A 23,492-nucleotide genomic window follows, 5' to 3' on the forward strand; every position below is an offset into this window, starting at 1 on the left:
GCGGCGATCAAAAAGATGGCTTCGAACGTAGTCAGACGCTACGCAGGTCGAACGACGCTGAAGAACAAGTCTTCAGAACAGCGGCAGACGACAGCCAGCGGCTGATGCGGAGGAAGAGGTCCAGAGATGAAGTCGGTGATCAGCCCAGAACAAGGGCTCTGAGCAAGGCGGCCCCGCGAGTCGCAACCACCCAGGCATGGGAGGGGACTCCAGCAAGGAGCACCAAGTCGCAGTGCCTTAGCAGGCTGACGAAGGGGTCAGCTACGATGTCCAAGACCCGCCATGCAAGGGCTAGGGGCAGCCATGGACTCACGGCGGTGCGAGAGGCACTCAGCCAGAGTCAACACGGCCGCTCTTCAAGGCCCAGATGCGGCGAAACAGCATCGAGCCTCCACGCAAGCAGAAAGCCGCCAGGCAAGCTCATGGTAGCACGATGGGCTCTCATAGGCAGGTACCACCAGTAGGGAGGAGGCGACGAAAGGAAAGCCCCACAGAGACGTCTCTCGGCGAGTTGAAGCTGAAGATCGCTGGCGGAAGTCGGGTACAGCCAGCAAGGGTAACAGGGAAAAAGGATGGCGCGCCAAGCTAAAAAAAAGAAAAGGAGCCACAACACCGCGCACAAACCCAACAAAACACAAGCTTCAAACACAAGTTTCAAACACAAGTTCCTAGGAACACAAACTCTTAACAACAGGCCAATAGGCTAATCTCATATGAAAGGTAAAATAACAAAGATATACTGCAAAAAAACCTTACAATAACCCATAAAAATCTATTTAACGAAAGGTTTCACCTGGGTTACGTGAGCCTTTCGGAATTTAAACTTGCGCCTACAGCACCTTAACAAAAGGGTGTTGACACCCAATAACTTGTCGACACAATAAGGTCCCAAGTAAGGAGGAAGTAATTTCACATTTAACTGATCAGCCAACTTAGGCAATTTAAACGCCCCTGCATAGGACTAAATCCCCAATCTTAAAACCATGAGGAGCTCTAGCTTTATTATAATTGTCAGAAACGGCCTTACGGGCCTTATGAATATTACAGGAAACCGTGTCGAGTACACGTTCCAATGCCTGGGCGTCCAGGCTGGTGTCGAGGGACGGCAATCCCCACTGGTTCAGTAAAGGAACAGGAAGCTCACGGCCTAGGAACGGGATCGAGGGTGGAAAACCGGTAGCAGAATGAAAAGCAGAATTAAGTCCGACATTGATATACTCAATGTCGGAATCCCAAAGAGTCTGATCAGACCGATAGAAAGAAATCAAAATGCTTTTGAGAACCTTATTTTGCCGCTCTACCATGTTGCCCTGCGGAAACTAAGCTGAACTATAGATAGGCTTAGCGGCCCATTCAAAGAGAAAATTCTTATAGATAGTAGACTGAAAATACGGAGCATTGTCAGAGACAATCATACATGGAGGACCAAACAACTTGAAAACCTGTTCCTTAAGCACCTTAACGATAGTAGCAGCCTTCATGTTTCTAAGAGGTAATAAATTGACAAATTTTGTAAAAATATCCAAAACAAGCAAACATACATTACCCTTCTTAGAACGTGTAAGAGGACCAAAAATATCAATATGTAAGACATGCCAGGGGGCTACAGGAGGATCAGCAGCATACAGACCCACCTTAGAATTATGAGGCGGCTTAGAAATCTGGCAATCGAGACAAGATCGAACAAACCTCCGAACATCAGCACAAAGCTCGGGCCAAAACAGGTGCGCTGAAATTCTGCGAAAAGTTTTATCTATTCCTAGATGACCACCTAAGAGAGATGCATGAAAATAGGTTAACACCATAGGCCTCAAGACAGCTGGAACAACAGCCTTTCGGGCTCTGCCAGAAGTTCCTGTAAAATACAACATACCACTCTCTTCAACATAGGGAACAGCCTTCTTATCATGAAGATCTCTAAGTACCTGCTGGCAGAGGGGATCCTGAGTCTGACATTCCTTGATATTAAAGTATGATTCAGGAAAAAATTTAAAAGCAGTAATAAATTTAGTAGCATCAGATGAGCGGGGTTCCAAGGGCTCAAATTCATCGTTGCAAAACATGCGCGAAAGAGAGTCAGCAATAACATTTTCTTTACCTGGAATATGATGAATGACAAACTGAAATCGTGATAACCTCAAAATCCAATGACCCAGCTTACACAGCTGATGAGGATGATTAAAGAGCCAACTAAGGGCTCGGTTATCGGTAAATAAGTCAAACTCCCGAGCATCGAGATAACTTTCGAATTTTTCTAGGCCGAATAGGCAAGCCAAGGCCTCCTTCTCGTAGACACCTAATCGCTGCTCAGACTCTGATAGCGAGCGACTAGCATAGGCAATGGGCCTAATCTGGCCTTCCTCTAAGTGTCCTAGGATGGCTCCAAGCGCAATGTGCGAGGCATCAACCTGAACGGCAAACCGTTTACTAAAATCGGGTAGAATGAAAACTGGGGGTGAAGCCATACAAAACTTCAGCGCCTGAAAAGATTTCTCTTGTTCGGGACCCCACTCAAAAACTGAATCCTTCTTACGTAAAACATTTAAGGGCGCAGATAGAGGCAAAATTATTAATGAACCTGGAGAAATAACCTAACACACCTAAAAAACGCTGTACTCCCTTTAAATTTACAGGTCTAGGAAACTGGATGATAGGGGCAATCTTGTCAGGATCCATAAGGATGGTACCCTGTGAAATAACATAACCCATGAATTTAACAGATGTTTTTCCTAATGTAACCTTCTTGGGGTTAACAGTGAGATTAGCCCCTCGTAAACGAGAAATAACTTCAGTCAGGTGAATAATGTGATCCTCAAAGGTGTTGCTATAAACAGTGATATCATCGATATAATTAAACACATAATCATACTTGAGATCGGATAAGACATGATCGAGGATTCGGCTCATAGCCTGACTGCCAAAACTAACACCCATAGGCACACGATTAAATTCAAAATGGCCAAAAGGAGTTGAAAATGCGGTATATTTGTGGCAACTAGGATCTAAAAGGCACTGGTGAAAACTTTGATTTAAGTCAATAACCAAAAAATATCTGGCCTTACCTAGACGTTGAAGGGCACACTCAACAGTGGGGAGCGGAAAAACATCGTCCTTAGCAATTTTATGGTTCAAAGGAATGTAGTTATGTACCATACGCCAGCTCGCACCATCTTTTTTATGCACTAAAAAGGTAGGAGTGCAAAAATCAGATGTAGAAGGAGAAATTACACCAGCGGCTAAAAGCTTATCCACGATGTCACGCATGGCCTGAAGTTTAGGGGGAGAAACCTTGAGATATTTAGTGCGGACGGGAACTTCATCCTTTAAGTAGAACTTATAGGGTAAAATGTCACAAATTTCCTAATTTAGAAGTGATGACATCAGAAAAAGCGTGAACTAGGTCGGCAATAGTGTGCCTTTGAGCAATGCTATCGCCATCCCGACACTCAAAAATAATGGAATTACTAGGCTGCGATCTTAAGGGAATTTTCACAGAAGGAGCAAAGTCAAACCGGAGCTCATGCTGACCCACATCCAGAACACAGCATGTCTTGCTCAAAAAATCTAAACCCAAAATAAAATTAGGTGAAAGACCAGGAATGACAATAAACTTCCAATTCCAGGAAAAATGCTTAATCTTGAAATGAATGACCAAGAACTTATTTGCGCGAAGAACTCGCCATTCGCCACACAAATATTAATCTGGTTTTCAGAAAATAGACGAAAAGAAAACTTAGGAAAAGTTTCAATTAAATTCTGAAGAAATGTCTCACTAATAGCCGAGCACGTAGCACCGGTATCAACTAAGACCGAAAAGGAACGCTCGTGAATACACACGGGCAAAAAATTCAGAAAAACAGCTAGAGGCTTTTCTATAGAACCGACAGAAAATACCTCTTTTCCATCCTGTTAATGGCCGTTTTCCGGACAATTACTTCGGTAATGACCCAATCCCTTACAAGAAAAACATCTACGAGCATTAACATCAATGCGTGCCTGATCACAATCCTCAGTCACATGTCCAAACACACAACAATTTGCGCAACGAGCGCGAGTGTATGTTGGAACACCCTGTAATTGCTGCGCGGAACTGACAACAGCGCCCCCAGTCAAACGCCCACGCTGCTGCGTAGTCTTAGGAGGCGGGGCGGACTGACGGCCACCGGGAGGAATTACACTAGCCGCGCCGCCCGCGGGGAAGCGCGGACGCGAGCCGTTGTCGAACCTACATGGTGGCGAACGCCGCGCGCGTGAGCTGTCATGAAAGCGTGGCGAAAAAGAAAAATGCTGAAGACTATTATCTCCATACGTGCGTAAAACACTAGAGTCAGCATCGTGTGCATCACCACCACGAAAGTCTGAGGTAACCTCTAAGCTGTGAAATCCCCTGTCACAAACACGCGACACGGATGCAGACCTGGGGGGAGGCGAGAACTCAGCCTCGTATTTAGACACCGCTAATAACCGGGCCTCTACCTCACTACCCCAAGCACGCAAGGCATCAAAGGTGGTAGGTGGAGCTAACATACCACAGTGGGTAAGCACATGAGGCGCAAAGTTGCCTAAAATAAGCTGTACTAACTCAGGCTCAGCGATGTCAATCTCCAAAACATCGGCATAGGTGACAACCTCATCAATATAATGAGTAACTGACTCATTAGGATGCTGAAACCTGAAAATCAAAAGACGCTTACACGCGTCCATGACACGCGGCGGACACACAGAACGAAGTACCGACATCTTAAAGGTATGGAAATCTGCCTTCTGTACAATAGCCTCTTTTAACCTATACACATACACGCCAGTACACTTACTAAGCAGAGCCTTCATAAAGGCGCCAGCTCACACCAGATTCAATTTAGCGAGGCGCTCAGCCCATAAAAAAATCTAAAATAGGCCTGGGCTCACCACCACTTAACACAGGAAGGGATTTAAGAACAGAGAAAAACAATTTTTGGGAAAATGAATTATCAGGAGCCGTACTTACTTCCAGTGTGGCCTGCGTCGACGTAACACCAGACGAGACGTCACTGACCTCGCGTATGAACTGAACGAGCCGGGCGCGCATGTCGGCCACGGTGTCGCTCGCCGCGGCAGGAAGCTGGTTCTCCTCAAGATAACAAATCAAGTCATCGCGGTGAGGCCGGTAAATCCAACTGACTCCCGAGCCACTCATGGTCATGAAAAATACAAACAAAAGCCACAGCAAAACCACTGCCGAAGCAGAGTAGCGCAGAAGTTGAAGCCGATTGGAGACAAGTCAAATCGACTACCACTAACATAGACAAAAGGCAGGGTTTTTTTTTTACATTAAATTCCAACGACAGTGGGAAGCTAGTGTAAAGCAAAGATATAAAAATACCAAAAATAGAAATTTATTCATGCAAGATTATAAATTGTAACAGTTAATAAAGGTTACAGTTTATAAAACAGCTTATGATTCTCATTGGGGCAAAATCGAAAGCGCTCCCGCGGAACGCGAAATGCATACAATCATTCGCACAAATAAAACAAAGTAAGCAAGAGTAAAGCGGACATGGTGGCAAAGCGCTGAAGCAGAACAAGTAATATGGGCCGCTAGGCGAAAAACTGAAGGCAAAATCAAGAGAGAACTTATAACGCGGCTTGACAAAAGTGTCCAATGCCATCGTGGCATGCCCATATACAACCACAGAAATGTGACAAAATGCTATGGGCAGTACTCGGCGTGAGCAAGGCAAACCCAAAACAAATGACCTGAAGGGTCCAAACATTGGTGGCGATTACATTTAACGGGGCAGCAATAAAAAAATGAAGGCGCGGCCACAATGCGCAAGCAAGAACAATACCTAAATACAGACATTAAGTTTCACAGCCGAGTACATACCGGAACGCAGAGCCACCGCCGCAGTGACAGCCTTCGAGTCCAGAGACCGAACGACTGCAAAGAGTACGCTAGGGGCCGGGCAATATATAGGCCGTGTAAACACTCCGACAGAGAGCGCTTGTGAGGCGGCGGGGAAGAGAGCAAGAGGGGGGTAGGAAGGGGAAGTTGGAGAGGGTGGTGAAAGGTGGTGGGGGGAGGGGAAAGGAGGGGAAGGGATGCTGTACAGTGCCGAAAAACGGAGCAACTGCTTAAATGTCAATATTATAATGATTTTCTCCGTGTGCTCCTGATTATTCTTGTCAAAATTATTATGATTTTCTCCCTGTGCTCCTGATTATTCTTGTCAATATAATGACGATTTTTTCCGTGTGCTCCTGATTATTCTTGTCAATATTTTGATGGTTTTTTCCGTGTGCTTACGATCATTCCTGTGGTTTCTCCAAGTGCTTCTGGTTATTTCTGAGAAACCGATCTGTCCATGAAAGAGTTTTACTCTTAATGAGACATGTCATTTTATTCAAGTTTACATTTAATTAGTGAATTTCTGCTACTAAATCAACAATTGCAATATTTTTATCAGGTGGAATTTAAAAAATATAATTACTCAGTCAAATAATAAAATACTCTGGGAAATCTGAGAAACACTAACTGGAAGAACAAACTTCCTTCTCCTTGGAGTCTAGCGAAGCAATCCTTCTAATGCGATCGTTAGTGAGCATCCCGCATCCCGCATAAAATAAATAAATATTTACCTGCAAGCAACACGTGGCGTCATCTGTTGCTGAAAAGCAGAACTATTTAAAACAAGTACCTTTGTATGAGATAACTTAACTCTCGCTGGCGAAATCTTTAAAAAATTCTATTTAATTAATGGTTTTAATTTAAAACTCTGAGTTTGCATCTGGCATTAGTCGGAGAATCTAACATGTACCCTGGTTAGTTGCCTGTAGCTGTATCAAAACGACATCACTGTAAATTTTGCAGCAAGGTGTTTACCTAGAGAAAGAATGCTAAACGACATGAGAGAAGCGAGTGTAATTTGGGTCCTTGTCAAAAGCCATTTAATTGCAGTCAGTGTCAGAAATCCTTTGGTAGAAGATATTACTTGGATAGACATTGCAAGAACTGTACAACTAAGATGAATAAAGATAACGAAGGCGGAATATTAGACGACAATAATGATTACGAAGAATGTAAAAAAGCTAATGCTTAAAATTCTGATATAGACCAAGACAATAATTTAAAATTTAAAACAAACGGAGAAAGTAGCAACCTCATTAGAAATGAAAAGATATTTACACCAATATCTAGTCGTCTCCATGAAAATGTGAAAGATGGAGAACCCGCTGAAGCTGACAAGACCTTAAACTGTGATGAATCATCTGAAGCTGACATGATTGAAGATTGTGATAAACATCTGAGGCTGACATGATCGGTGACTGTGCTGACACATCTAAGGCTGAGATGATTGAGTACAGTGCTGAAGCACCTAAAGCAGTCAAGATCGAAGACTGTGATGGCGGCCTGAGACCAAATCGGTGGACACGTCGTAATAAAATAAATTATCCTGATAAAGCTTGTGATAATCACTGGCTCGATGACGAAAGTGACCTTGTGGTTGGTGTTAAAACGGAAGACACCAGGGATAATATTTATTATAAACATACAAAGAAGATCAAAGTAGCAGAAGAGATTGATTATACCTCATGGGAAGATCCTAACATATTGGTTGACAGGCTAAGACTTCTACATGGTTCGCTTTGTGCAGGAAACTATTCAGGCATCAAAGAAATATCCTTCAGACTCAAATAACTGAGGAAAGCTGGCTACAGACAATAATGGCATCATACCATGGCATGTGTATAAACTTGAAGAAAAATTAATATTATTTTTATAAATGGATTTTATTATTTCTCGGAATCTTATTTCTAAATAAAACTTATAACTTAGGTACAGGTGTAATAAAGTCACCACTGACAGCCAAAATGTATACTAATAATGTTATGCAAGTAATCATGACAAGTTTGATAAAAAATGTAATTGAACTCAGTTGGAGCATTTGAAGCTTTTGGAGCATTTGGAGCAGTTGGAGCTGTTGGAGAATATGGAGCAGATGGAGCTGTTGAGCAGTTGGAGCTGTTGGAGCTTTGGAGCATTTAGAGCATTTGCAGCTGTTGGAGCATTGAAGCTTTTGGAGCATTTGGAGCTGTTGAACTGTTGGAGCATTTGGAGCATTTGTAGCAGTTGAAGCTGTTGGAGCTGTTGGAGCATATTTAGCCTTTGGAGCATTTGGAGCTGTAGGAGCTGTTGGAGCATTTGGAGCATTTGGAGCTGTTGGAGCATTTGAAGCATTTGGAGCCTTTGGAGCTGTTTGAGCTGTTGGAGCAGTTGGAGCTAAGAATTAGTCGTTTTACCCCTATGCAGGGCTAAATGTTTATAAGATTGCTGGCTTTCACAAGTGATTCTGTAGTAGAATCTGAAATTATGTAATAAATATTATGTTTGTAAAAGAACTTGCGGTGTTTTATTCCTTGAACCTGACACTTTTCTGGCATTAAAATTTATTTTTAGCTTCGTCCATAGATCAAACCAAGTATCGATTCAATATGTACATTAATGTTTTATTTTGATAAATTTTGTAATTTTTCCCGAATTTCTAGCTAAATAATTATAAAATACCAAGAGGACACCCAAATGATAAGATGGCGGGTGTCACAGTAATAATAAATTATTACTGCACTCTGGCGGGTAAAAATTACACTAACATAATGTCAGCATACTCTAGGAGCCTAAAACAAGATGGCGGTCTCCAGCGGACGAAGACAAGATGGCGGACATGGCGTCATACCAGCTGATTGTTATTGATGGTGTGAGGTCAGTCTAGGTAGCTTCCACGGAGGAAGGATCGATCGACATTTTTTTTATTTTTTTGCTCTTTATGGTTTCGAACCAAGGACGGGAATCGATATAATTAATCAGTATTCTAATAAAATAATTTTTTTTTGAATTTTGGGATTTTTTCCGAATTTCTAGCATTGAAATTACAGATTTTCAAGATGGTGGTCGTAACGAAAAGTGCAAGGGTGGTTTTAAAGATTTTTATTGTTTAATTTTATTAATTAATTTTTTGAATGATTTTTAAATTTTTTCCCGATTTTCTAACATGAAATTTACGGATTTTCAATATGGCAGATATGACGTCATACTAGGTGACGATATATATACTTTGACATAAGTGGTGGGGGTCAGTCTGTCTGTCTGCAGCCTCCATGAGGGAGGGATTGAACGCCATTTTTATTTTTTTGCCCTCAACGGGTTCAAACCGAGGACTCCGAGCTCAATTTCGAAAAAAAAAATGTTTTTTTAAATATTTTTTATTTAAATTTTATTCATTAAATTTTTTATAAATTTTAAATTTTTTCATTTAAATAGGATAATAAATAAAGATTTTCAAGATGGCAGTCATAACAGAAGTTGCAACGGTGACATCATGATTCAAAATGGCTGCCATGGCATCCTAATTTTCAAGGTCATGACCTCGGCAGCTTATAGCGGCTAGCTCTTAGGATTTTGAGTTCTTTCTAAGGCAAAACGACTTTTGAGGTTTTTCGAAATCCTAATTTTTTGAATTGTGGAATTTTTTGAGATTTTTTGGCGAAATTTTTTTCCAAAATAAAAAATGGAAATTTTGGCTAATTTTGAGTAATTTTGGGCACAATTTTGAAAATTTAGGCTAATTTTGACAAATTTCGAAGGTCAAGGTCAAAGGTCAATGTCACACCCACCCAATATAGCCGCCGTGATGTCACAATCCAAAATGGCGGTCGGCACCAAGCACCACACGCCAGCGCCAGGCGCAGGAAGAACTATTACACACTACTTGAGTAATTATATATTTTTTAAATTCCACCTGATACAAATATTGGCAACGACCTCTCTGGGGGACTGCTCCTACCCCTACCTCCTCTGGTAGGCAGCGACCTCGCTGGAGGACCGCACCTACCTCTCCCTGCTCTTGGGCAGCGACCCCTGCTCGGAGATCGTTCCCGCTCCTCCCCTCTGCCCCTCCATGCCTAAAAGGGCCGGCCGCAAGCGTTCTCGCCATCAGGGACGACCCCGGAAGGAGACATCGGAGGAGCTGCTGAAGCCGTACCAGCTGGGCTACTTCACTGGGCCGGCGGAACCCAGCCCTACCTACCATCCCGAATCCCTTGGACAATACTCCCCTGTTCCCTACTCCCCAGGGCACTCGCCCTCTGCTCAATTCCTGTTCCCTCATTCCCCTACCCCAGTCTCACCCACCGGCTCTCCCGCTCCTCCCCTCATCCCCATCGAAGTTCCTCCTCTCCCCGACCGCCGCCCCCCGAAGCCCTATACGGCCGGTGACAGCCCTCGGGACCCGCGGCCGCAGCCCATCTCGGCCAGACTTGCTGCACGGCTGCAAGAGCTCTTCGGCCCAGATGCCTGATCGCGTCACTCATCGGGGTTTTTTACCCCCACCTGAACCACTCCAGGGTCCCCCCGCAGAATCCCGGGACAAGTCAATTTGGCGCCCAACGTGGGGCCAGTCAGCTTGGATAAGATGAGGACCACGCCCTGCCTCTACGAGAGCTATCAGCACAGCCGCAGCAAAGATCCACTTCCAGGAGTGAAGACAACACCTGGTGGCGCCCAACAGAAATACCGCAATGGAGTCTTCACCGTGTGCCGCCCCAGATTGCCGTACCCAGGATGGACCCCAAACCCCCTGCGTGTGATGCAGGACATTATTCCACTTGCAGTGTCTGGGACGCAATAATCGAGACATAGATCCCCAAGACTTCATCCACATATGCCAAACCTGCCGATAAAAATTGCGGGACCAGAAGCCAACGCAGTTGTACCACGCCGATGCTTCGCCCGAGACTGCCCATGGACTGCCCTAGTGCTTACCACCTGCAAGAGCTGCAATCGGGAGTACCATCTATCCTGGCTAGGCTGGGATGACACCCCACTGAACCTCGCGGAACTCTCTTTCAAGTGCGGGATATGTAGGAACACCCCAGAAATTCCTAGTGGCGCCGAAAAGAATATGACACAGAGGCCCTTCCAAGGACAAGACCATGAGGATCCTGTCAAACAGCTCTAGCACTGGGAGCAGGCCCTACAGACCCAGGGGATTCCCCAGGGCGAATGGATTGACCATATCGGAGGACTACTAATGGGAGAAGCTACTGGATGGTGGAAGAGTCATGAAGGACTTTACGACACCTGGGAAGATTTCGCCTCAAGTTTCGCCAACCAGTTCAGCAGCCTGCCACGAATCGCGGAACTTACTGCCCAGTTGTTCAGCTGCAAGCAGAAGGACAGCGAGGAAATAGAGAGTTTCCTCGCCCGCAAGAAGAAACTATATGAACGCCTCTACCCTGATATAAATGTGAAGGAATTTCTTCCTGCGGCACTGGAATTGGTCAGACCCAACCTACGGCCATTCCTCAGACACCCACCTCCCAAGGATTGGGCAGAACTACATCTCCGAGCAACCGCAGTACAACGGGACTGTCAAGAGACCCGGAGCACTCCCACGGGAAAAGTGAACGCTTTCCCCACTCGGGAGGAGAAACCTGTCAGCCGCCAGGAGGTACCAAAATGCTGGTACTGCCCTGAGAGGCACTTAAAGGCAGAATGCCCGGTCTGACACCAACAGCGGGACACCCAGGACAAGAAGCCCTTGCAAGGAAACGCCTAAGGGGAAGGAAACCTACCTCCGGAACCTTCCCCAAGGGAATGGAGGAATACAAGAACCCACTTGCCATATCAAGAGAACCAGAGGGAGCTGGGCAAGTGATGAGCATCCAGCAGGACCACCCTCGGGTCCTACCCCGCCTTTCCGTACAGCTGGGCCATCACCAAACCTATGCATTACTGGATTCTGCAGCCACTACCAGTTACGTAAAAGCCGAGTTGGTTCAGCAGACTGGAGCCGCCATGACCCCACAAGTACAGTATGCCCAAATGGCACAACGAAACACCCATATTATGCTCCAAGGCAGGACCTCCTTGAAATGCCACATTGGAGACAGGGAAGTGCCAGTTTCCTGCTGGGTAGCCGAGGACCTCCATGAAGACATGATACTGGGGCAAGACTGGCTTATTGAACAAAAGGCTGTTATGGATTTCGAAGCAGAGAGGATATGTTTTGGAAGAGCTCCACGCCAAACCCTTACTGGGTAGCCCGGCGAGTAACTGAGACATCACTACCGGAACTATCATTGGCAGACCTGCAACAAGCCTTCCCTGAGTCTCTTCAACAAGAATTGGTTGATATGCTCCAGCCCTATAGAGTTGTCTTCATGCCCAATGGAAACCTGCCACGGACTTCAAGTGCATGTCACCAAATCACGCTGAAAGACAACCATCCCATCTACTGTAGGCCAGGGGATCCCCCACACCACAAGCGGAAGTTGATTGCAGAACAGGTGGCTGAAATGCGGGAGGCGGATATCATAGAGCCCAGCCGGTCTCCATACAACTCGAAAATTGTCATAGTGACAAAAAAGTACAAGACACCACACTTTTGCATTAACTTCCAGCCACAGAATGAGGCGACAGTCAGTGCAGCACCCCTGGCAGTAAATATCCACGAAACGCTTAAAGCCATTGGGACAGCACGGGTATTTTCCACCCTGGATCTTAAATCAGGGTACTGGCAGATCCCCATGCACCCAGACTACAAGCATTTGACTGCCTTCACCACTCCGACAGGGGAGCATTATCAGTTCAAAGTCATGCCCTTTGGCTTGAAGAACGCTCCTAGTACATTCCAGCAAATGATGTCACAGGATGTATTACCGGACCTCATTGGGCAATGCTGCTTTGCCTACCTTGATGACATTATTATTTTTTCCAACTCTTGGGAGGAGCACCTAACCCATCTAGCATAAGTACTGGAACGGTGTCAGTTACACCATCTAACTTGTCATCTAAAAAAATGCCACTTTGGAAAGAGCCGATTGGAGTACCTGGGACACATCGTATCAGCAGATGGAAACAAAGCTAATCCAGAGAAAATACAGGCCATCATGGAAGCTGAAGCGCCCAGATCGGTACGTCAAGTCCGGAAGCTATTGGGTCTCTGCAATTGGGTCAGGGAATTTGTACCACATTTCTCTAGCATCTGCCAACCCATTACCGATCTGCTGAGCCCCCAAGTGCGCTTTCGCTGGGGGGCCGAACAAGCACAAGCCCTGGCAGACCTCCGCAAGACATTCTCCCAGATCAAGAGGCTAGGCCGACCTGACCCAACCCAGCCATTCACTCTCAAACAGATGCCAGCCAAAATAGACTAGGAGCGGTACTATACCAGGAACCGACTCCAGGAAACTGAAGGATCATCTCCTATGCCAGCACCAAGCTATCACCGGCAGAACAAAAATACCACAGCAATGAGCTGGAGTGCTTGGCCATCATGTGGGCCATCAAGCGATTTCGGCCATACCTGGAAGACCAGCATTTCACGTTGCGCACTGACAACAGGGCACTTACGTGGCTGGGATCCATGAAGGACAGTAAGGCGAAACTTGCCCGCTGGGCATTGATGCTACAGGAGTTCGATTTCACCATTGAACATTGTGCCGGGAAGGACAATGAGTTCGCAGATGCCTTGTCCCGAGCACCCACAGGGCCACCACTGGAAGATGACTTCCAAGATTACGACAGGATGGTCGCAGACCCAAACCCACTCCCTCCAACAGCAAAGGAAGGGATGAGCCTACAGCAAACAGAAATCCCAGGGGAAAGTCTCTGCCAAGCCGTAACACAGGGCCAAAAAGCAGATCCAGGCATTTGTATGATGGTGCAGCGCTTGCAGCGCATACATAATACTCCACCTTCTGAGCAATCGCCCGCTGATCAACAGTTTGCTCGCACCCACCGCCTCCACCCCGCTGGCCTAGTGAGATGGCCTGACAAGGGGGCCAACCCACAACTATTAGTTCCCCGAGTCTTAAGGAAAAAGGTAGTAAGGGAATACCATGATGCGGATCTCGCTGGCCACCCCGGCATGGCGGAAACCCGGAGGGCAATCCAAAAGGGATATACCTGGGACGGGATAAAGAGGGATGTGGAAGAGTATGTAGGGCAATGCTATCGGTGCAACACGGCCAAAGCACACCGACCTGCGGGGCCCGACCACCTTCATCCTCGCCGCCCAGAGAAACTCTGGGAAACAGTAGCAGCCGACCTCATGGGGCCATACCCCAAGAGTGCCCGGGGAAATCGATTCCTATTAGTAGTTACCGACCTTTTCTCCCGATGGGTGGAGGCATTTCACTTGAGAACCTCTAAAGCACCAAAGTTAATACAAACCTTGGAGAATGAAGTCTTCTCACACTGGGGATATCCCAAACAGATCCTTACAGACAATGGGAAGCAATTCACTGGAGAACAATGGGACAAAGCCTGCAAGCGATGGCGAGTGTACCGATAGACCACCGCACTGTACCATCCCAGGGGGAACCCCACAGAGCGAAGGAATCAAGAAATTAAAAAGGGAATACGGATTCAGCTTGGGGAAGACCACCGCCAATGGGACTCGCATATCCCATCGATATTATTCTCCCTTCGGAACAGATACAATGAAGCGCTCGGCTGCAGCCCCAGCCAGTTGCTGCTGGGAAACGAACTTCCCCGACCTGGAGAATGGGAGTTACCCACTACCCAACCCCAACAAGCCGAAGAAGCACAGGAGCAAATTCCGCACACCGGAGCCGAAGCCGAAGCCCAACAACAAGCCGCCGGAGAACATCAGTCTCAATACCACCAAAGGGTTCAACCTGCTCCTCCTGAAGGAGTACAAGAATCAACACTCCAAGTAGGGGACTGGGCCTACTGGCGGACACACCCAATGTCCTCACAGGAGGATAACTTCTGCGCCAGCCTCTCCCCTAGGTGGCAGGGACCCTACCCAATCGTAGGGAGACGCGGGCAAGTTCTCGACCTAGAAATGAATCCTGAGAAGACCATCAAGGTCCACCAAAAGGACCTACGAAAATCCCCACTAAGGGATCCCACCGTAAAACCTAACCCGGGCCCAGATAACCTCCCCAAATCCCCATCATTATGGACAGCGTCATCAGGACCCCAGGACACTCAGAAAAAAGAAAACACCACTCCCAGAAGACACTCCAGTCCATGCCAGAGGTTACGACCACGGGACCGCCTCACCAAACCGGCACGGTACAGGTTGTCATAAAGCGAAGTGTAGTTGCCAGTGTAGAGGAGCCAGCCCTGGGACTGAAGCCCAGTGTGCTGACTCCTGGCATGTGCAATGATCCCAGCCAAGGCCACAGAGGGAGGGGGGCGAATTGTCATGTCCACCAGTTTGGCCTCGGCTGTTATGATAGTGCAAGCCCCAAGTGCGCCACCCATCCTACATAATCTATGGGGAAGAAAGTTAGTTCGCCACCCGCCCCTAGATGGCAGACAAAGGATAATGTAAATTAAGGAAACTTTGTCAACCTGCCCAGCATAATTCAGGACAAATATGTAAATACCTAGTGTTGTAACAAGAAGCCTTTAAATTATACAAGCGAATGTAAATATTATTGTAATTCTACTATGTATGCACAGGAATGGTACAGGTGTGCCCACCCTGATGAATATGTATATGCATTGTATATTTACTCTGGCTGAGCTAAGCCAGAGAGAAAGCTCTTCCCAGTAATTTCTGGGTAGATGGAGTGCTCTGGTTTCCCTTCAAAGGCATAGAATTGTTCAGGGGAATTTTTGCAAGCTATTTGAAGCAAATCAGTGCACTTTCGGCCTTATACTAACTGATTTCCTTTCAGCGATTTTAGCGAGCCGCCGAGACCTGCTGCTGCAAGTTCCTGAGTCGACCACCAGGAGTGCTCTTGTTGTATATCTAGCTCTTAGCACCTAGATCCTCTTCTTGTGAGTGCTGTGCGCTACCGAATCGTAGCCTATCGGGGTGGACGAGGGGGGGGGGATCCCCACCCGACGACGCCGAACCTGGGCGGAGGCGATCTCGGTCCGAGGCCTTCGGCCGAAGCCACCATGTTGACCGACCGACCAACGCCGACGAAACCTTATGGACGACCGGCGAAAGCAACTGCATCTTCGCAACCATCGACGACGAAGCTGACCGCGTCTGGTGTGGCGGCCTCTTCCGCGTCGGGGGGGGGGGGGGGGGGGCTCTGCCTTCGCCCTCCGCACCGGCGGGGGTCCGCCCCCAGAGCGCCAACATCAAGGTCAGCGACTCGAAACACCTCGCCGGCATCGACCTGTCCACTATTCCGACTGCTACCTCGTCTCCTACTCTGTCCGTCTACACCACTACCACCACCACTGCCTCTATCACCTCGCCCATCGTGACTGCCGCTCCCTCCTTACCCGTTCTCGTCGTTGACGTGCCTGTGGACCCCATGGACACCGCCGCTCCAGCTACTTCAGACGACGACTTTGGGTTCGTGAAGCCTCGGAAGACCACCAAGCGGCCTCTCCGCGACGTGCTCTCTTTGGATGACACCGTCCCAGTGGACAACCGCTACGGATCCTTATCCTCCTTGCCTGAATCTGACATCGACGACGCCGCCTCATCTGCTCCTCCTCTCACCGCCAAGCCTCGTCGTACCCAGCACCCGAAGAGACATAAGACTGTTGCCGCGCCGCCCCAGCCTCAACCTTCTACATCTGTCTCCCCTCCGCAACCTCAGCCATCCACGTCTCAGCGGCCGGCCACCTCTGCTCCGTCTGCACCTAAGCCGCCTCGCATGCCACCCATTGGCATTCGCTCCTCGCCGACCGCTCAACCCTTCCTCCACATCAAACACCTGCAGTCCTTGCTCACCGGTCCACTCACCGCCACCTCCATTAACGACCGTACGTCTTTCTACACTGCTAATCCTCACGACCATCAGTTCCTCTTCGACCACCTCAAGAGACATGGCTACCAGCCCTACACCCACCTGCGTCCCGACGAGCGCACCGACCGTGTTGTGGTCAAGCGCCTGCCCTCCTCCACCACCGCGGACGAGGTCAAGGAGGCTCTCCTGGACCTCGGCCTCCCGGTGGGCACCGTCTTGCCGCTCCGCACCTCCGCCGACTCAACAACCCGGCCCTTCCTCGTCTGCACCAACGGACTAGGGGAGGCGACGCAGTTCCTCAAACTGAAGACGCTAGGCTGCTGGGTGGTGACCGTAGAGCGCTACCGGGGCTCTGGGAGGGTACCCCAGTGCTATCGGTGCCAGTCCACCGGACATCCATCGACACGCTGCGAGCGGTACCCCAGGTGTTTCAAATGCGCTGGGCACCACTGGTCGCGAGACTGCACCTCTACGACTAAAAAGTGTGTCAATTGCGACAGGCCGCACTTTGCTACCTTGACGGACTGCCGTGTTATACAGGCATACATCCGACGACACCCGCCGCGACCTGCTGACCCGACGATGACGACCGACGCTCCGCGCCCGTCTGCTCCGCTCCCTTCTGACGTTCGGACTTTCCCGGCCCTGCGGACTCCTGCTTGGCAGGGCCACGACCCGCCTTCCTCCTCTTCCCGGGCACCACCTCATGCTCACCTCCCCTCATCCTCTTCACAGAGGCCACCCGCCACGTCATCCACTTCCAATTGCCCTGCCGATGCCGACTCAGACCACACTTCGCTGACATCCATGTTGAGGGAACTCATCACGCTCATCCGCCACTACCTGCCACTCATCCGCCAGGTTCTGACGGCGCTTTCCCGTGCCCAGACCCCATCGGAGAAATTTGAGGTGCTCCTCCAAGCCCTCCTCAGTTTCTTTGATGAATCACCCCCCACCCCTTAGTATCCTTATCTGGAACACCTTCTTCCTTCCTCCCAAACTCCACGATCTTCTCCACCTTCTCCGGGTGCATTCTCCCGATGTCGTGTTCCTCGCAGAAACCTGGCTCGACCCCCCCACACCCCTCCATATTCCGGGGTACGCCGTTCACCGCGCCGATCGTGATGGTCGGGGCGGAGGGGTGGCGTTACTCGTCCGCGCTACCTTGTCCCATTATCGTCGTCTCGTTCCGTCTTCCCCCGCGGCCGAGGCTGTCGCCGTGCGTTTGCACGGTTTTCCGTACTCCCTGACTTTGGTCTCCCTCTATCTCCCGCCCCAATTCCCCTTCCCTACCGACGACATTGTGGCCCTCAGGCGGCTCGACGCCCACGTCGTGCTGGCCGGGGACTACAATGCGACCCATCCTTTTTGGGGCTGCGCTGCCGCAAACCGGCGGGGCAGCTCCCTCCGTCAATTCCTCCGGCGTACTCACCTTTCTCTTCACGCACCACCCACACCGACCTTCTATCCGGCCCAGCGCCATCGCCGCCCCAGTGTCATCGACCTCGCTCTCTCATCACCCCTTCCCGTCATTTCTCACCTTCGCACCATCACCGCCGGTACTTCCGACCACTTGCCTGTCCTCGGCTCGCTCCACTTCTTTCCTCACACCAACCCTCACCTCCCCCGGTACGACTTCATCCACGCCGACTGGTATGGCTTCCAGGATTCACTCTCCGATGCTCTGGACCTCACGCTTCCCTTCGCCACTCCTGCTCAACTCGACGACCGAGTCCTCTACTTTTCCGACGCCATCTCTACGGCCGCTTCTTCTCACATTCCGCTCGCGCCTCCGCGCCCTCTCATCGTCCCCTTCCCGCTGTATCTCCGTGATGCCGTGTCCTTGCGCAACCGCTTCCGTGGTCGCTGGCAGGCGAGCCGCTCCCCGCTGCATCGCCGAGTTTACCTGGTGCTCCGGGGGTGGTGCCGCCGGTTGATCGCGGGGTGGAGGGCCCGACTGGTAGCGCGGCGCCTCGGCTCCCTCACCGCTACCTCTGGCTCTCTGTGGTCTTACGTCCGTCGCCTTCGTTCCGTCCCTACCTCCATCCTTCCCCTCACTCTTCCTGTCGGGGTGGCGGAGACGGCTTCGGAGCGGACCGAGGCGGTCGCCGCCTACCTCGCCACCACCTTCGCCTCCGCCCTCCACCCCACCTTGTCGTCGGAGTCCTCGGACGATGATGATGCTCCTTCCCCCTTGTCCCGTCACGTCACTCTCCCCCTCCTCCCTGATGCCCTGCCCTTCCCGCTTGCCACGCCTTCTGAAGTCACCTCTCTGCTCTCCCGTCTCAAGTTTCGTTCGGCCCCCGGCTCCGACTCCATTCCCACCCCAGTTCTACGCCATCTTCCCCGTAAAGCCACTGTTTTTCTCACTCGCATCACTAACACCATGTTCATCCTCTGCCATTTTCCGTCTCCTTGGAAACTCGCCATCGTCTCGCCCATCCCCAAGCCCGGCAAGCCTTCATCCTTACCTTCCTCCTACCGTCCTATCTCTCTTCTCCCCATCCTCTCCAAGATCGCAGAGAGAGTCATCCACCGGCGCCTTCTTCAAGTCAACACCCTTCACCTGCTCCCCCATCACCAGTTCGGTTTCCGCCCCCGTCATTCCACCACCCATGCCATTGCTCATGTGGAACTCCTGGTGGTGCAGGGGTTCGCCAGGCGGCAACACACGGGCATGGTGCTCTTGGACCTGGCCCGTGCATTCGACTCCGTTCCGCATTCCCAACTCATCTCTCACCTCTCCGCCATCGGTCTTCCGCCGCACCTGGTCCGTCTCCTCTGCTCGTTCCTGGGGGGTCGCTCCTTCCGGGTTCGAGTAGAGGGGACGCTTTCCGCACCCCCGCCCATTCTCGCCGGCGTCCCCCAGGGCGCCATTCTCTCGCCTCTCCTGTTCGCCCTCCACAATTCCGACTTGCAGCCCCCGCCTGGGACCTACCTGGTGCAGTACGCCGACGATACCTGTCTCCTCGCCTCCTCCGTCTCCGAGCGGCTGCTCGGCGACCGCCTTGCCCGCGGACTCACCTCACTCAACGCCCAGTTCCTTGCGCACGGCATCAGCTTGAATCACTCCAAATCACGCTCTATCATTTTCTCCCGTCTTCATCCTCACCAGGACCGCCCCCCCCCCCCCCGCATCTCCACCGTAGTCGTCCCCTGGTCGCCCACCCTCCGCTATCTCGGGGTCACCCTCGATCGTTCGTTCACTTTTCTTCCGCACCTGGAATCCGTCCGCACCAAGTCCCGCGCCATCTTGGCCCAGCTGGCCACCGTACTCAGGCCGTCCTCTGCCGTTCCGCTCCCAGTTCGCCTCACCGCATATCGCTCATATGTCATCTCACATTTCATCTACGCCTGCCCGGTCTGGGTTCACTCATCTCGTTCCAACCTTCGCCCTGTCATGTGCTCATATTTTCTTGGTGCCCGCCTTCTCCTTGGCCTCCCTCGCGCCACGCTCCGCCAGACACTGTTGGACAGGACGGGACTTCCGCACCTCCACCACCTGCTCTGTCAGACGACCGACACTTTCCTCCGTCGTTGCCGACGTAGCGACAATCCGTACATTCGGCAGCTGGCGGAGCCGCCGCCCGACGCACCGCACCCACGCAGTCCGCTTTTCAGTTACGATCACTTACTTGACGAAGGACAGCCGGACGACGTAGGCGCGGCCGGTGGACCAGACAGATGACCCTGGGGCCTCCACGCCGACTGGTAGCACTGTGGGAACCCCATCCTCCTCGGCGCCGCCATGATGATCTTCTCTCTGCTGTTCCGCGCCGGCCCATCAACGGCGCGGCACCATCCGAGCCCTGAGGACCCCCCAGCAGCCGTGAAGAACTCGCCCATCAATAAGTAGCTGAGCATCAAGGACGACCTCGTCGGGGAAGCTCTGCTTTGTTGAATAAAGACTATTGTCACCTTGCAGGCCTTGTGCCCATGTACCAATCTTTTATTGTACCTTGTGCCCTTTTTTATTAAATGATGGATTTTTTGGTGGGTGACTCCCTTCAGTGGGAGTCCCCTTTGAGGAAAAAAAAAACAAAAAAAAAAAAAACTTGAACAGTATTATTTAGGTAGCGACCTCCCTGGAGGACCGCTCCTACTCCTACCTCCTCTGGTAGGCAACGACCTCTCTGGGGGACTGTTCCTACCCCTACCTCCTCCGGTAGGCAGCGACCTCTCCCTGCTCTTGGGCAGCGACCCCTGCTCGGGGACTGCTCCGCTCCTCCCCTCTGCCCCTCCATGCCAAAAAGGACCGGCTGCAAGCACTCTCGCCAGCAGGGACGACCCTGGAAGGATACATCGGAGGAGCTGCTGAAGCCGTACCAGCTGGGCTACTTCACTGGGCCGGCGGAACCCAGCCCTACTCCCCTGTTCCCTACTCCCCAGGGCACTCGCCCTCTACTCAATTTCTGTTCCCTCGTTCCCCTACCCCAGTCTCACCCACCGGCTCTCCCGTTCCTCCCCTCATCCCCATTGAAGTTCCTCCTCTCCCCGACCGCCGCCCCCCGAAGCCCTATACGGCCGGTGACAGCCCTCGGGACCCGCGGCCGCAGCCCATCTCGGCCAGACTTGCTGCACGGCTGCAAGAGCTCTTCGGCCCAGACGCCTGATCGCGTCACTCATCGGGGTTTTTTACCCCCACCTGAACCACTCCAGGGTCCCCCCGTAGAAGCCCGGGACAAGTCAAGTATTGCATCTAACATTAGTCACAGAAGCTATCATGGATCATGGTTTGTTATCTACGGCTAAATCGGAAGGCAGCCGCTGTAGATACTGTAGCAAGTCTTTTGTCATGAGAAGGAATGCTGGACGTCATGAGAAGAATGATTGTATTATAAACGCACTACGCAAAATGTTAAGCTGTAATTGGTGCAGCAGGTTATTAACACGAATTGACAGCTTAAAAAGACATGGTAGAACATGTAAAGCCAAGCCTACTTACGGCATAGAGGACATCGATGACTCTACTAGACTAAAGAAGAGTGATCTGCATTATGACAATAATTTTCCTTGTCCTGAGCGTGATGGTATTAGCTCACCCGATCGTGACGAAGAACATAAATTGAAGGATGCTGATGGCTTCGGGAAGACTGAAACTAATGGAAGTATCAACACAGTGAAAAGTGAGAATACATTCAAGCCCATATTCAGTATATCCTCCATACTTTGTAAAAATGATGGATTCCTAAAAAGGTACCATGAAGACGGTGAAGACACTTCGACATCAACTATATCGAATTCTTACGGTAATCTGGGCGAACACGATGCATTCTATGGTGATTGCTACAGTGACTCTGCAGCTGGCGACGTGATCGAAGACTGTGCTGAAGCACCTAAAGCAGGCCAGATCGAAGACTGTGATGGTGTCCTGAGATCAAAACGATGGAAACATCGTGTTATATTAAATAAATATGATCAAGCTTGTGATGATCCCTGGCTCGATGATGAAAGTGACCTTGTGGTTGGTGTTAAAACGGAAGACACCAGAGATCATAATATTTATTATAAACGTGCAAGGTAGATGGTGGCAGAAGAGATTGATTACACATCATGGAAAGATCCAAACATATTGGTTGACCATCTAAGACTTCTACATGGTTCGCTTTGTGCAGGAAACTATTCGAGCATCAAATAAATATCCTTCATACTTAAAGAACTGAAGGAGGCTGGCTACATACAATAATGACTTGTTTTACCTGCATTTGTATAATGTGGAGAAATAAAATAAATAATTTAAATTTTAAAAATTTAATGTTTTATTTATTGTATTCTGATTTCCAACTAAGCCTGTGTTTCCGCTACTGTATGTGTGTTCATTCCGTTTCCTGTGTGTTCGTTCTGTTTACTGTGTGTACTGTCTTCATTTCGTTTCCTGTGTGTACATTCCGTTTTCCTGTTTGTACTGTGTGTACATTCCGTTTTCCTGTTTGTACTGTGTGTACATTCCGTTTTCCTGTGTGTACTTTCCGTTTCCTGTGTGTACGTTCTGTTTCCTGTGTGTTTGTTCCATTTCCTGTGTGTACTGTGTGTACGTTCCGTTTTCCTGTGTAAATTCCGTTTCCTGTGTGTACTGTGTTCATGGTGTATATGTCTGACATTGTTCATGACCCGGTATCGCGGGCTGAAGATGCTTGGTGTATATATATAGATGGTTTTGTACATGAACATTTTAAAGGTTTTTCTAAGTACCCACCTGCGTCCCGACGAGCGCACCGACCGTGTTGTGGTCAAGCGCCTGCCCTCCTCCACCACCGCGGACGAGGTCAAGGAGGCTCTCCTGGACCTCGGCCTCCCGGTGGGCACCGTCTTGCCGCTCCGCACCTCCGCCGACTCAACAACCCGGCCCTTCCTCGTCTGCACCAACGGACTAGGGGAGGCGACGCAGTTCCTCAAACTGAAGACGCTAGGCTGCTGGGTGGTGACCGTAGAGCGCTACCGGGGCTCTGGGAGGGTACCCCAGTGCTATCGGTGCCAGTCCACCGGACATCCATCGACACGCTGCGAGCGGTACCCCAGGTGTTTCAAATGCGCTGGGCACCACTGGTCGCGAGACTGCACCTCTACGACTAAAAAGTGTGTCAATTGCGACAGGCCGCACTTTGCTACCTTGACGGACTGCCGTGTTATACAGGCATACATCCGACGACACCCGCCGCGACCTGCTGACCCGACGATGACGACCGACGCTCCGCGCCCGTCTGCTCCGCTCCCTTCTGACGTTCGGACTTTCCCGGCCCTGCGGACTCCTGCTTGGCAGGGCC

At 50.1% G+C, this 23,492-nt stretch overlaps 2 protein-coding genes across 5 annotated transcripts in view; one reads left to right on the forward strand and one right to left on the reverse strand.

Annotated features, from left to right (window-relative positions):
- LOC134529584 (popeye domain-containing protein 3-like) overlaps positions 1-5,951 on the reverse strand; it is a 109,221-nt gene extending 103,270 nt beyond the window's left edge. For 3 of the 4 annotated variants that reach the window (XM_063363825.1, XM_063363830.1, XM_063363834.1), the window contains exons 1-2: positions 5,867-5,906; positions 4,988-5,110 (exon numbers count right to left, since the gene is read on the reverse strand). The gene's annotated coding sequence lies outside the window, so the exon portion shown is untranslated. Of the gene's footprint in view, positions 1-4,987; positions 5,111-5,866 lie in introns of all 4 variants that reach the window. The other variant, XM_063363826.1, reaches the window with a different exon arrangement.
- Positions 368-10,334, forward strand: LOC134528949 (uncharacterized). The gene is made up of 2 exons (XM_063362617.1): positions 368-451; positions 9,840-10,334. Exons 1-2 carry the CDS (start codon positions 368-370, stop codon positions 10,332-10,334), a joined length of 579 nt encoding a protein of 192 aa, XP_063218687.1.
- Positions 10,335-23,492: the final 13,158 nt, after the last annotated feature.

This window comes from Bacillus rossius, chromosome 2 (assembly GCF_032445375.1).
Source record: "Bacillus rossius redtenbacheri isolate Brsri chromosome 2, Brsri_v3, whole genome shotgun sequence".
NCBI classification, from domain to species: Eukaryota; Metazoa; Arthropoda; class Insecta; order Phasmatodea; family Bacillidae; genus Bacillus; species Bacillus rossius.

Bases quoted from the DNA above. Each gene is read 5' to 3' on its own strand.
- LOC134528949 (XM_063362617.1), top strand. From the start codon at position 368: ATGCGGCGAAACAGCATCGAGCCTCCACGCAAGCAGAAAGCCGCCAGG. The intron at 452-9,839 runs GTACCACCAGTA...CTCCTCTGGTAG, and splicing joins CGATGGGCTCTCATAGGCAG to GCAGCGACCTCGCTGGAGGA.